Source organism: Lissotriton helveticus, chromosome 9, assembly GCF_964261635.1.
Source record: "Lissotriton helveticus chromosome 9, aLisHel1.1, whole genome shotgun sequence".
NCBI lineage: Eukaryota > Metazoa > Chordata > Amphibia > Caudata > Salamandridae > Lissotriton > Lissotriton helveticus.
The window spans coordinates 571,330,107-571,345,254 of NC_136070.1; the positions used below are offsets into that span (position 1 = coordinate 571,330,107).

Consider the following 15,148-nt stretch of genomic DNA (forward strand, 5'->3'; position numbering starts at 1 on the left):
TATAGAATTATATTGGGCCTCCCACCATCTATGCAAACCTATACCCCTGTTTTTTTCCCACAGTCAAGCGACCTTGGTGGAACTGGAGATCGTTCAACTCTTAGTGAATGGTGCCATTGTACTCACGTCCTTACACCATCGGGGGTTCTTCAGCAGCCTTTTCTTAGTGGAGAAGGCTAACGGAGGCTAAAGACCCATCATCAATTTGAAGAAATTCAACGAGTGGCTGGTTTACCACCACTTCAAGATGGAGGGCATCCATCTTCTCAGGGATTTATTGCAACCCAACAACTGTATGGTTTGCTTGGATCTGAAGGATGCCTACTTCACGATCCCCATCTTTCCACCTCACAGGCGTTTTCTGCAGTTCCAATGAAACTCCCAGGTTTTCGAGTTCGATATCCTTCTTTTTGGCTTATCGTTAGCTCCTTGGTCCTTCACCAAGGAGTTGAGACCGGTGGTAGAACACTAACAGTCTTGAGGTCTCCGATTGATAATACACCTGAATGACATTCTGATTATGGACCAGTGTCCGGCCCGTCTGTCCCTTCACCTACAGATGACTGTCAGTCTCTTAGAATCCATGGGGTTCGTGATCAATGAGCGGAAATCTTCCCTGACCCCTATTCGTTCGATTCAATTCCTGGGATTTTTAGTGGATTTGGTGAAGACCACCCTATGTATCCCTTCGCGGAAACTTGTGAAGATCAGACATGAATTAAAGCAAACCATGGCCAAGCAGGTAGTTTCCTTCGACAGATTGCCCACATAGTGGGGTTACTGTCCTCATCAACACACGCCGGATTTTCGTGTCCTCTCCATTATCGGAGTTACAACATCTCAAGATTTCCAGCCTACGGCGGGGTCTCACTTATTCCCAATCGGTTCCTCTCTCCGAAGAGGCAAAGGAGGAGTTACAATGGCGGATCACCCACATGGAAGTGTAGAAAGGGTGAGTTATATTCGGTTCCCAACCCAACCTCGTAATAGAGACGGGTGCAAGCTCCTCGGGTTGGGGGGCGCGGTGTGGGGAATCTTCCACCAGAGGAAAATGGTCATATCAATTGCTTAGAATTGATGACAGGTTCCTTTGCAGTGAAATGTTGGGCCAACGACAAGGTTCAGTGTTCTGTCCTTCTAGAAATGGTCAATGTAGCGGCAGTCCGGTACATCAACCACGGGGGAATGAGATCCAAAGCCCTTTCAGACCTGGACCGAGCCATGTGGAATTACTGTCCAGAGAAACACATCTCGGTCTTGGCGGAACACCTTCCAGGGACATCCAATTAGGTGGCAGATTGGCACTCCTGGCATTGGCAGGACGCCAGTCTATGGAATCTCAATCCCCATGTGTTTCAGGCTCTTCAGTCACAGTGGGGTCCTTTTACTATGGACCGGTTTGCTTCACACCTAGACCATTAATTGGATTGGCATTGCAGTTAGCGCCTGGACGCGAATGCGGTAGAGACTGATGACTTTCTCCAGGATTGGAGCAAGGAGAGCGGATATGCATTTCCCCCATTCTCAATGATCATGAGACTGTCCTTCCAGATTCGGAGGAAGCAGGCAGACCTTATTGTGATCTCCCCGAATTGGAGGTCTCAGATATGGCTTCCAGGTCTGATGTAACTTTTTTGGGATTTTCCAATCCCTCTACCCCTTTTTCTGGATCTTCTCTATGATCCCCTGGGGAATCCACACCCCCTGGTCCATGCAGGGTCACTTTGCCTCATGGCTTGGTGGATTACCGGGAACGTTGGACGGTCACAGGGATTTCACAAGAAGTTGCAACCTTTCTCTCCAAGTCTTCGGCGGATAGCACAATAAGAGATATAGTGAACTAAGCAGCCTGGTCTAGATGGTTGGATTGGGGCCACCAATGGCAAGTGGATCCGTGGGGTCTGACATTGTCCACATTCTGAATTTCCTAGCCTCTTTAGCTTCTGAGGGTTTAGCTTACAGGTCCATCAATACTTTTAGATAAGCTATTTCAGTGGGTCGTGGGCCCATGGGCGGCCGTCCAGTATGTGAGCATTCCTTGTTATGAAAGTTTCTCCGGGGTATTCAGTTATCCTTTGCTCCTGGGCCCAAGTGTTCTACATTATGGGACATCAATAAGGTCTTACGTCTTTTTAAATCATGGCCTGTAAATAAATACATATCGCAGAAACAACTGTCAGTGACACTAGCTACCTTGCTTTGCTAGGTGTCATGCCGCAGAGTGTTTGATGTACAGGTTCTGGACCTTACAGGTAGAGTATTTACTTGGGATAGAGTGACTTTTCATGTTTCCAGGAGAACCAAATGTAATTCTAGGATTGTGTCATACCCCATTTTTCTACCGGTTCCAAAGTTGTGTGAAGTAAAGTCAATTAAGGCCTATGAATCTATGACATCGGACCTCTGTCAACATGAGGAACTGCTCATTGTCCTTACCAAACTGCATAGAGCGGTAGTTTCTCCCCCTATTGTCAGGTGCTTTAGATGAGCCATGCAGGAAGTTGGCATTTATATTTCCAAGTTTAGAGCTCATTCAGTTTGAGGGGCCATGGCCTACAAAACATACTCCTTTGGATCACTTTTAGATGATATCCTCAATGTGGCACATTGGTCTTCAGAGTCTATGTTTTAGAGGTTTTACTTCAAGCCTTTTCCTAATATGGTGTCTTTGGTGGTGGACAAGCATTAAACTAGCCAAATCCTCGTCTCCGGGTTCTACCATAGAATAAAAAATGCCCTAGCTATCGTAACAAAATGTTTAAATTCTATTAAGGACACGGAGGCGAGGATTAGTCCTACCCTATTTAGCGCAACAGGGTGACGCACTAGCCTCCCTTCATTAGAGTTAAGTATCATCTCATGTGTTTTGAGGGATTGGTGTCACTACAACGCTGTTTATAACAACGCATTCCGTTACATCGGATTTTTTACAACGCAGGATCCATTACATCGGATGCCATTACAACGCATGGCATTACATAGCAGATGCTATTACAACGCATAGCATTACATCGTAAGTATAGGTAAGTATACCTTTTTAAAAAAAATGTAATTAAGTTAATTTAATTAATTTAATTTAATTAATTTAATTAAAATACATTTTAAAATAGTAATTAATTTTATTTAATAAATTTAAATCTATTTATTTAAATTAATTTTAATAAAAATTGTAATTAATTTTATTTAATTAATATAATTAAATTAATTTAATTTAAATATTTTTTTGATTGTAATTAAATTAAATTATTTAAAATAATGTATTTAATTTAATTATTTTAATTAAGAAATGTAATTAATATAATATAATTAATTTAATTTAACCTAAAAACACCCTTGTACCCCAAAACCCAAACCCTACCCTGAAACCTAAAAACACCCTTGTACCCCAAAACCCAAACCCTACCCTGAAACCTAAAAACACCCCTGTACCCCAAAACCCAAACCCTACCCTGAAACCTAAAAACACCCTTGTACCCCAAAACCCAAACCCTACCCTGAAACCTAAAAACACCCCTGTACCCCAAAACCCAAACCCTACCCTGAAACCTAAAAACACCCCTGTACCCCAAAACCCAAACCCTACCCTGAAACCTAAAAACACCCCTGTATCCCAAAACCCAAACCCTACCCTGAAACCTAAAAACACCCCTGTACCCCAAAACCCAAACCCTACCCTGAAACCTAAAACACCCCTGTACCCCAAAACCCAAACCCTACCCTGAAACCTAAAAACACCCCTGTACCCCAAAACCCAAACCCTACCCTGAAACCTAAAAACACCCTTGTACCCCAAAACCCAAACCCTGAAACCTAAAAACACCCCTGTACCCCAAAACCCAAACCCTACCCTGACACCTAAAAACACCCCTGTACCCCAAAACCCAAACCCTACCCTGAAACCTAAAAACACCCTTGTACCCCAAAACCCAAACCCTACCCTGAAACCTAAAAACACCCCTGTACCCCAAAACCCTAAAACCTAAAAACACCCCTGTACCCCAAAACCCAAACCCTGCCCTAAAACCTAAAAATACCCAAACACCCCAAAACATATACCTCAGTACCCCAAAACATATACTCCTATACTCATACTTATTTAAAAAATTACTTAAATTAATAAATTTAATTTATAATATTTAAAAACATAAATAAATATTTTTATTTATTTTTATTTATAATTAATAATAATTAAATCAATTATATAATATTAAATAAAATAAATAAAAATTATATACTTACCAATACTTACGATGTAATGGTATGCGTTGTAATACCATCTGCTATGTAATGCCATGCGTTGTAATGGCATCCGATGTAATGGATCCTGCGTTGTAATAGCTGCGTTGTAACAGCATTACGACGTAAAAGTTGCGTTGTAAGTGATACACACCGTTTTGAGCCATGTCAATGTTAGAGTATACATACATTGTGGTTTATGGAGACAGTCATGTTATATCAAACATAACTGGACATATTTTTTGATAGACTTATTATGTTCATTATCAATTCCTCTTTCTCCAAGTGAGGACTTATGCTGTGCCTTGTATGTCAGGGACAGGCTCAACGAAACATAGGTGAATTTCGGATGATGGGGATGTTTGTGCACAAAGAAAGAGGAGGATAGAGCGGTGGTGCAGGGTCTTGAGGGGCATGCTGCCTGTAGGATGGAATGTTTTTCTGTTATTTCCTGTTGAATCCTGGGAAATGTTGTTTTATAGTTGCATTGTGTAGTGTTAATGGCTGCTGGTGCTAAAGTAAATAAAGAAAGAACAGCCTAATCCTTGCCTCTGTGTTATTAATAGAATTTAAAACTTTCTGTTACGATAGCTAGGAAACTGTTCACTCAGGGTACCTGTCTTTTGGTCACAGTTGTCATCCTGGGCTGTATGGAAACATAACACAACCAAATATTGTTTAAATGTAACCTCTTTAGGCTTCTATTATCGGGTGGAACATCTCCCACACCCCGATTTGTTGGCCAGGAGATTGCGTTGAACATGAAGTTTGTCCGATTGTTGGCATTTTTTCTAAAACATGGTCATTTCCTCCGCTCGCCCTCACACAAGAACACATTCCTGCCAAGACTTTACCCCAAACTTTGTTACACGACATATGGATGCATTTTGGAAATCTGGAAAGCAGCTGCAAGTGAAAAGCTAGTTTAGGTTATTTGTGTTTTGGTTGTAGATATCAACCCAAAACTAAATTGAAAAATATGTGGGATTAAACACATGGATGGGTTTTCCATAGGCTTGAACAGGGATCTACACTCTTTACACTAAGCAATGCTTTTGATAAGGGAGAGTCCATAAGGGAATTCTGCAGTAATTGGGCAGAATGTTGGTTTGAACTCAGGGAATTCTATCACACCTAGACATTCCTGAAATGTACATGAGATGGGAAATCCACAGCGATGTCTCTTGCATACATTCTAAGAATCTGTATCATACAGAATTCCCCACAAATTTCAAAGTATGGGTACAGAAAAAACTAATTTTCTTCACTTTTATGTGACACATATTTCAATAACTTCTGAGAAATCATACAAGCCCTACCATCCAATGTTCCCAGACTAACTATTTTTAAAAACAGTAGGCCATTTGTGTCTGTGGGCCTATTGCATGGGGCAGGAAAACCCAAAAATGAGAACCTGTGAAGAATACATTTAGACTATACTGACTTCACATGGTCACCAATTTGTACGGTTCCTGTCAATTACAATAGGCCCACCCATACAGTGGTGAGGATTTTTTGAGCAGACGTGTGGAAACCTTGGGTGATGGGGCTTTTGCTGTTCCCAGGCATTATGTAATTCTCTGCCACAGATATGTAAGAAAATCATTTTTTAACCAATTTTTCACCTTGGCAGGGAATTTTGGGTAAGAAAAATTGTTGGCATCCTTAAAAGCCACCAGATTGAAGTTGTACTTCTATATAGGCATAAGCCATCAAGAATTAACCAATGAATCCAATTTTTCACGAAGTAATCCAAAGTGATCCATTTTATTCCCAAATGCTACAAAGTTCACAGGGAGGCAGCATGATTCCATTCATTTAATGCTGAAGACATGCCTTCCAGGCCTTTTCCTGCAACATGTTAGAGTTACCTTTACAACCTGGATATTTGTAGAGTCATTCATTCACCCATGCATTTTGGGCACAAAGCCCTTCGTCAGGGGTGGCTGTAGTATAAAAGAACCCCATTAGCAACTGGAATAAACATCTGCACAAACATAAATGCACCATTGACTTATACATTATATGCAGTCCATGTAGTAATTGCATCAACACCATCACCAAGTCAAAGTGCTACCCACTTCACCACTAAATGCGTGCTCACTTTAAACAAACATTTTATGTTTACAAAAATAAAAAAAATGCACAGTGATAAATGAATGTATCATGGCACCATACTTAAAATAAACCCCATTCTAAACTATGACTAATGTACAATCCCATTGTGACAAACAAAACACAATTCAAACAATAAACTCATGGTGATGGTTTTGATGCAATTACTTCATGGACTGCATGTTGTGTATAGGGCAGTGGTGTATTCATGTTTGTGTACATGTTTATTCGAGTTGCTAATGGGCTTCCTTTGGTTGTTGAAAAGTTTCAGCACTTCTTCCATCATCTTGTTGTGTTTGCTGAGTCCCAAACGCCACAAGCCAAGCCCTGCTCCACATGGTCAGTGGGCACCATCACAAGTCCCTGCAAGGGGCCATTACAATGCCACACCACCTTGACACGCTACCTGTACTGCGCTGCCTGTTGTGGAGTAGAATATGTAACCGGAATCACTGACTACCAAAGTTGTAACTATTATGTAGCCTGTGCAAATGTAACCGCGATAAGCTGTGTAAAAAACCTCAATACAGAGAGTTTAAAAAATGATATGCCTCAGGTGAAATGGCAGGATTCTGAAGATTAGCACATCATTTCCCTGCTTGGTGCAAAGGAATGTGAGGTAGGACTGTCAGAAAATATGATTGTGATGTGTAGAAGATAACTAAGAGAAGATACCTAAAATTCTCAGTCCTATCACAGAAAGGAGGGAGGAGAGGCTTTGATGAAAAACAGCTCCCTTAAAGAGTTCTAGTGCATAGACATCAAAGTACAAACTAAAGTCAACATGGGAATTTACTAATAATCAAAGCAAAATGATCTGATTTTGTGAGGTAGGTTATATGTTAACAGTACTATTGTAACCAACTCCATTCAAATTACATCCAAACCTTGTAACAAAAGATTCTTTGCAACTATAAATTTGTATAAAGCTTAGAGCTAATTTACACGTAATATGAGAGAATTGTGTATATAATGTTCATTCCTCATCCTGTGTAGTTCAGTTGCCTTTTACGGTTAAATAAATGAATGCGTTACATTGATCTAGAGGAGTGGAAAGTGTTTTATTATTTTCTAACTTCATGGTGTAAATAATTATAGCAATGATTTTTTAGCCCATCTTGAATGATGGAGTAATCTGAAAATTTATTTTAAAAAGCAGAGTGTAAACGTGGTGCACAAATATGTATATTTACATCAAATTAGATGTAAATGAGCATAGGAGTCAAATGTTCAGGCTTTTGTAGTCAAAGGTTTACTTCAAGAGTGAGACCCCATCTCCTTTTCAGACCAGTTAGCACCAGTAAGTGCAAAGTATGAATGGCTTTTCCTATTTCAAATTAGCACTGAGACTCCTTTCTCTGTAACACTGTACTAACAAACATGTTTGAGCTGATTAAACAATGCTATAAGTACACATTGCACTCATTAAGTGTTCATTTATTGTGCACTAGAAGATTACAAGGGAACCATCTGCCCTGGTTAACCCAGAACTGGTGTAACTTCCTGCTCCTATCTGTGATGCCTCATTGATGGTGGGCAGTTGATGCTGACATGTGTTGTGACTGGGAAGTCAAGAAGTTCAATCATTCAAAGGCCAACTCAGCCTGTGTCCTTTGAAGGTAGATACATTGAGTACCAAATAGTATTACACTGGGTAATAGTAAGAACCTAAAGTACTTAGACACAGCATGAATTACTGTATGAAGCACTTTATACATAAGAAAAAAATCATTTTTCAGACCATAGTTCTCAAAAGAAAACAATTCTTCAAAATTGGCTACAGCTCCTGATAGTCAACTCTCCTGTACTATTCCATAGAATTCCCCAAGAGCTTTTTTTTCTTTCCTATTCTTTACATCGTCCTAGCAACCAGAGCTCATGCACTGTTCCTACAACTCCCTATCAGCCTGTACCTGTGCACATTTCTCTTCACGCCACTAACAGAAGGAGCTTCTGCACTCTACTACCACTCACCTAGAGCTTGAATGCTCCTTGCATTATCTATCACTTGAAGAACCTGAGAGATAACACCCTGAGTGTTCCAGCATCATTCCCCACTATAACATGGCTGTGTTTATGCACCTTGCCACCCTTAGTTATGTGCCCTGACATATTAGCAGATATCTAGTGACATTTAGAACAGGCCAAAGATAATGCACCATGAAATATTGGCCAAAGCATTGACTCACCTCCTGTAAGGCAGCCAAAGTCTTGCCATCTGAGGAGACCTGTTGTTTCAGCTCACGATTGTCCTGCAGGAGCTCCTTGAGTTGGGCACAGCCTTCTTTATGCCGCTCAACCTCCGCATTTAGAAGCCTGTTTTGCTGCTCCAAGGAGGTAAGCTTCACGTTTTGCTCCTCCAAAGCTGCCTCTTTGGCCTCAGCTTGTTGTCTGAGGCGACGGCTCTCCTTCTCCTGTTGCTTTCTGTCCTTCTCTGCCTGGGTCAGCCGCAACTCCAGGGTCTCCCTCTCCTGCTCCAGGCGCTGAACAAAGTTCTTCTGCTCTTCAAGGCCTTTCCGAAGACACTGAATTTCATCCTCTGCTTCCTGTAGCTCTGCTTCAGCCTCTTCTGCTTTCCTTCGGTTACTCTCCAGCTGCTTTTGCATCCTCTGGCTCTCGGCTTGGACAGCCTGTAGGCTCAGTTCCCTCTGCTCACCCTTCTTTGCTGCAGTCCTGAGTACCTCTAGGCTCCTCTTCAGGCTCTCCCTTTCCTTCTCCAGCTCCTGGTTCTCTTCCTCAAGCTGCCTCAACAAAACATTTTCCAGCTTTTGCTGCTCCATCATCTTTTGCAGAAGAAGATACTCTTCTTCAAGTTGGATGTTCTCCTTTTCTGTGACCTCCAGCTGATTAGCAACTCGTTTCAGATTTTCTACTGTATGCTGTAAACTAGTGTTCTTCCCCTCAAGCTCGAGAACTCTTTGCTCCAGAAAGCTTGCTTTTTTGAAAGCCACCTCCTGCTCAAGGGTCTTCTTCTGCAGCAGCTTGGTTTGGCTTTCTAGATGCTGGACAGCCAGTTCAGCCTGCTCTGCTTGGGCCGATCTCTCCTTCAGCTCCTCCATTTCTCTCTGCAACTGTGTCCTCTCATATTCCAACTTGCTGGTGCGGACACTGCTCTCTGCCATGGCATCATGTAATACCTGATTTTCCATTTCAAGGTCCCTCACCCGGATGTCAGTGCCCACCTGGGACCGTTGGCGAAGCGACTCCAAGGTTCGGCTCAGGTGCTCATTCTGCAGTGTCAGCTCTTTGGACTGAAAGAAAAGGCAATATTCTTAAATACCCGTAAAACAATAGGAGACAACAGACAGACAGATGAGCTCATAAGAATATACAAGTTATACTATTCTTTCTGTCATTGTAGCATATCTTAATGTTCTTGTGTAAGGATCCTTTCTGTTTTGTTTTTTAATTGTCATGAAATATTTAAAGTGTCTCCTTTGGATTCATCGATTATGTTAGGTATGACACAGCAATTTGTTTTTGCTGAGAGCTCTTTTTGATGGGTTAGTTACTCAATCGTTATACTTCAATTATTGTCTCTCATGTGAGTGTTTTTCAATGTTATAGAGAGCTGATGTAGCTTACGTGGAACTGTTTTACTGGTTGCATGAGCAAGATGTAGAGTGAGTCTCATGGCATGTACTATAATAGTCACAGAAAATACAGCATGAAAACAGGAAAGCAGCCCATACCTCGACAGCGAGGAAATACATCTCAGTGGAAAATTATTTTTGAAACTATCCACCTGGATACAATAACTGAAGAATAATAACAGAGGAATAACCTTAAACAGAGTGCAAAGCAAAACATATTGTCCCTGTTAAGGTTAAAGTAAGAGATGGGACAAACAGGACAGAATCCACTTTCCTTATAAAACATAAAATAACACAGAAAGGCTCTTAACACATGAATGTTTAAATATATCACAGGAAAAAGAACATAGCTGATACGTAGTCCTAAGGAAAACTTGAGATGTACATATCAGGAAAACTTCACAAGTGTGTCAACCTATCTATGTTAAATGTTTTATCTTGTTTATTTTAACTATATATCCTGTATCTTTTAACTGTGTAAGATGCGTCAATTATATGAAGTAAAAATGTACAATTTGGGCTTCATTTATGAGGCCTTGTGATACTTTCGCGCCGCAGGTGCGTCACTTTTTGTGACACATCGGTTGCCTAAAAAAATGCGCCATGTTGAGCCCTATTTACAAAGTGACGCATCTAGGCAGATTGGTCACTTTTTAAACCCCTGTACCACATTATACCTGTGCCAGGTATAATGTATGCAGGTTGGGCGTTTCCCCGCCAAAAGCCTCTAGAAGTGGCGCATTGAAATCTATAAGATTTCAGTGCGCCACTTCTAGGATACATTGTGTCAATATCTTATGCCTGCCTCACTGCAGGCGTAAGACTGACGCAGTGCTATAGTCATAGCCTCCCCGTATTGCTGGACTGCGTCACGCTTCCGTCACAACTCAAGCAATGCATCAGTTTTGCGCCGACTGATACTACAGTAATACTGACGTATCTGTCATTCCTTGCGACATGATGCAACATACAGTAAATATGGCGCATCAATCATGTCACAAGGAGGGCGCAGTGAAAACTGTCGCATTGCTGTTTTCACGCAGCAATGCAGCAGTTTTCATAAATAAGGCCCTTAATTTTTTGAAGAAATGTAATAAGGGGTTTAAAAAATAATACAATGATTAATGTCACTATTATGCTTGCAGGGTCTATTCAAAAAACCGAATTTTGTAGTATGTCTTATATAATACAATAGTACTACAAAAGTATCACTAAATGCTGTTCACAAACTACGAGTTTCCGTCTCCACCTCTACTATCTTTTTCTGTAAGGAGTTCTTCGCCCCAACAGCAGAGATTCTACATACGTAGGTATTCATGTTAGTGATAAATGTAGGAGGGACATAGGGACGTGACTGTAAAATGGGATATACATACGACTAAAGGGGAAGGGATTAGGAAGGAGTGCGGTAGGGTTAAATAAGGGTAAGAGAGGGGTTTAGGAGAGGAGGCCTACCCACTCACAAAAGCAGTGGCAGCTCCTCTGCTAAGGCAGAGGAACGTCGCCCCACTACTTTTCGCAGTGAAAAAAATGGAAAAATAAAATGATAATAACTCAACGTTATTATCGTTTTATTTGTTCCTGCTACGGTGTCTTGGCGGGGCAGGCGGATCTGCTCTGCTCTCAGAGCTGAGGAAGGAGTGGTGGGCACTATGCAAGTGTGCATGAATGTTTGCCGGTCAAACATTCATGCACACTTTGCTTGTTCTTTACCCTGCCGGGGTGGAGAACATGCCAAGGCTCCCATTCCCTGGCTGAGTGCCAAACCACAGCGCTCAGACCAATCAGAATGCTGCATTGCAGCATTGTGATTGGCTATAAGGAACTTGGGAGCCTGGATGCTTCCTGCTTCCGATTTTCAGAGAAGAAGCCAGGAAGAGGACAGAGAGGACGGAGGAGAGGCAATGGCCGTCCAGCTGGTAAGTGTTTTTTATTAACCTCCCCTCCTCCACCTCGTCCCCCCTCCCCGCCCCACTGCTGCTTCCCGGGAGCAGCCGCCACTATACAAAAGAGTAAGCCCATTGCTATTCACAAGCTGTTACAATAGCCAAGAAGGGAGCTAAAAAGGGAACTAAAACAGTAGCTGAAGTGAGTTCTGCATCACACATGGCCAACCGCAGGTACTACACCACCCTCTCATAAAATATAATGGAGTTAGAGTTGTAATTTAAATTCCAAGGAAATAATCTTAAATTAAATTATTTTAAATAGTGAAAAATATAACTAGATATATATTTCTGCCTCCTACACATGTTACTAAGCATAACACACGAGCCACACTTGCAAGTAGGTTGTTCACTCTTTATTAATGCTCACACAGACAAATTCCCTATCAGTGTGAGCAGTAATAAAGAGTGAACAACCTACTCGTGCGTGAGGCTTGTATGCTGTGCTGAGTAACCTTTGCAGGAAACCGAAATTAATAACAGGTTGGGTTTGCCATTCCTGTCAAACCTCCACAATGGGACATATAAATGTATGTATATATGTATGTATGTATATATATAAATATATATATATACACACATGCATATATACATATATAGATAAACTTAGCAGACCTATTATTCCTTCTATAATTAGTGGGCGATGCAAAGTTTCACGGTGATTGGTCATAGGGGTGCAGCGATAAAAGGGGGGTTCCAAAACGCATTTTCCAACAATGCATTTTCCATAGTCTTTTGTATTTGCGTAGCACAAAAATTTAGGAAAGGATTTACATGAAATTTGGCAGAATTACATATTATGTTGCGCAGAGGATCACTTTGCTACAGGTAAGTAATTTTTAAGTTATAAGGCATTTTAAATTAGTTATGGCTGAGGATACAGTATTTTTGCACATTTTTCTGGTATTATGCAGAAGTACTGCTATACATTTCGATTATGGGATTGGCTAATGACTCCCTTTACATAAGTTTAAGGCAGCCATGTTGTTTTTAGGTACATTTTGTTTATGTTCTGAGTTCCGTCCTTAAATGTAGGTAAGTATTAGGTTTGATATTTTTCCCTTACCTATTACCACTTTATTAAAGTGGTAATAGATAGGGACAAATATTTACACATTTCTATACATTAAAAAGAAAATGCATATAGTACTGTGTACTGCCTAAGGAGTACAGCAGTACCCAAAAAAAAAATATATCTATATATATATATATACTGTATTGCCTTATATGAAAATAGGTTACTTACCTGTAATAGTGGTTCTCAGGTATTGACATCTTTCATAGATCGACATGCGTGAATCATTCTCCGTTGTCAAGGTGGGAGTCACATGGTGCAATTGAAAAAGCAGTACAGATTATACAAAGCCCAAAAGGGCTAGAAAACACTCCCTACAGTAACTTATCCACAACATTTTATAAGAACTAAACTCCAGCCAATCGGGCGACAGGCCCCTCAAGAACACTGCCTACAGAGGCTTCACTTCCTTAGGTTTTGAAGCACTAGTGGGAACGAAATATCATCCCATCAGATATGGTGAACCTCCAAGGGGAGGAGGATGGGTCCCATGTGAATTTATGAAAGATGCCAATATTGGAGAACCACAATAACAGATAAGTAACTTATTTTCTTCTCCAGTATTGGATCTTTAAAGGATTCACATGCTTGAATCAGAATAACTAGTAGTTAAAACAATGCACAGTAATAATCATGAACACAAAGTAGTGAATGGTAGGATAACAGAAGAAATAAAGGCTCAACTTGTTGCAATAAATGAGACAATACTGCTCATCCCACTGCCGCATTCCTCTGCGCCATTGCGTCCAGACAGTATTGCTGCGTAAACGTGTGCTGCTCTTCCAAGAAGCTGCTTTATAAATGTCTTGAAGAAACACTCCAGCAAAAAGAGAAGTAGACCTAGAGACACTTCTTGTAAAGTGCGCTTGTACCGTAGCCAGCAGAGGTTTTCCGGCTGTACGATGACAAAACTGGATAGCCTGAGCAATCCACAGTGCAATACTCTGTTTAGAGAATGGAAACCATTTTTGAAGGTTACCATAAGCAACCAGTAATAATCGGGCATATTTTCTGGACTGTTGTGTATGGTGCTCATATAATATTTGGCACCTTTTAACATCTAGGGGTCGATTACGATGTTGTTAGGAAAGGCTCTAGATGGGATTCGGTATTGCAGAATCCGATTCGGAACCCTTGTTTCCTACAAAATTGTACAGATTTTCCAATGACCGATTACGCTCCTCGGAAACCGTTCGTGCAGATCAACACAGTTCTGAAAGGCATTCGGACAGCCCGAGTCTTTCATAGCTGATTCACACAGCTCTATGGACACGGTTTCCGGACGAGCAATTACGAAGACCGATTTGGACACCCGTACCGATTTGGTTTGCTCGAGACGAAACAGCTGCCAGAATCTATCTTTGGGGGCTCGTTGCAGGCCCCCCTTCATACTGAGACTTACAAATGTAGCCCGTGGGGGTACCCAAGGGACCCCTCTTCCCAACCATACCTAATGTGGCAGGCACCATGGGGTGCCTGCCACAGAGTGCAAGGTTTTCCCCAACCACGCCTTTTATTAAAGGGTGCCTGTGTTCTCGTTTGGAACACAGGCTCCCATTGAAGTCAATGCGAGTCCGACCAAACGATGTTGGGAAGCATCGTAATCGGTTGTCCAGACTCACCGGACCTGATTCGTTTGGAAACTATTCCAGAACCGATTCGTTCGGGACAGGTTCCTAACGACATCGTAATCGGGCCCCTAATGTGTGGAACGTCCTTTCCACAGCATGCTGTGGGTTTGGAAAGAATGTCTTCAGTACTATAGGTTCATTAAGATGAAAGTATGTTGAAACGTTTGGAATGAATCTGGGGTTGGTCCATAATATCACTGTATTATCTCTGAACTATAGAAAGTGTTCTTTAATAATGAAAGCATATATTTTACCTACTCTTTTTGCAGACATCAAGGCTAATAAAAATGTTATTTTCCACAACAGAAATTTAATCTCAGCTTTGTGAATGGATTCAAATGAAGCCCTCATCAACTGTGAAAGGACTAAATCAAGATGTCAAGATGGGGCAGGCTGTTTATTGGGGGGAAGGCTAGGAAAATAATTTTTAAAGATTTCTTCAATAAATCCTATTGGATCACAGAGATGTTGAACCAGATGATTTCGGAATCTTGATATAGCTGCTAAGTGTACTTTAAATGAAGTATGAGCCAGACCTGTATTGGCTAAATA

The 15,148-nt window shown here is 41.2% G+C and overlaps 1 protein-coding gene across 1 annotated transcript in view; it reads right to left on the bottom strand.

The window, feature by feature from the left end:
- LOC144781589 (protein Daple-like) overlaps positions 1-15,148 on the bottom strand; it is a 316,346-nt gene that overhangs the window by 130,056 nt on the left and 171,142 nt on the right. Inside the window, exon 15 of the mRNA XM_078660504.1 lies at positions 8,541-9,602. Coding sequence (XP_078516630.1) covers positions 8,541-9,602 — 1,062 coding nt within the window. The remainder of the gene's footprint in view (positions 1-8,540; positions 9,603-15,148) is intronic.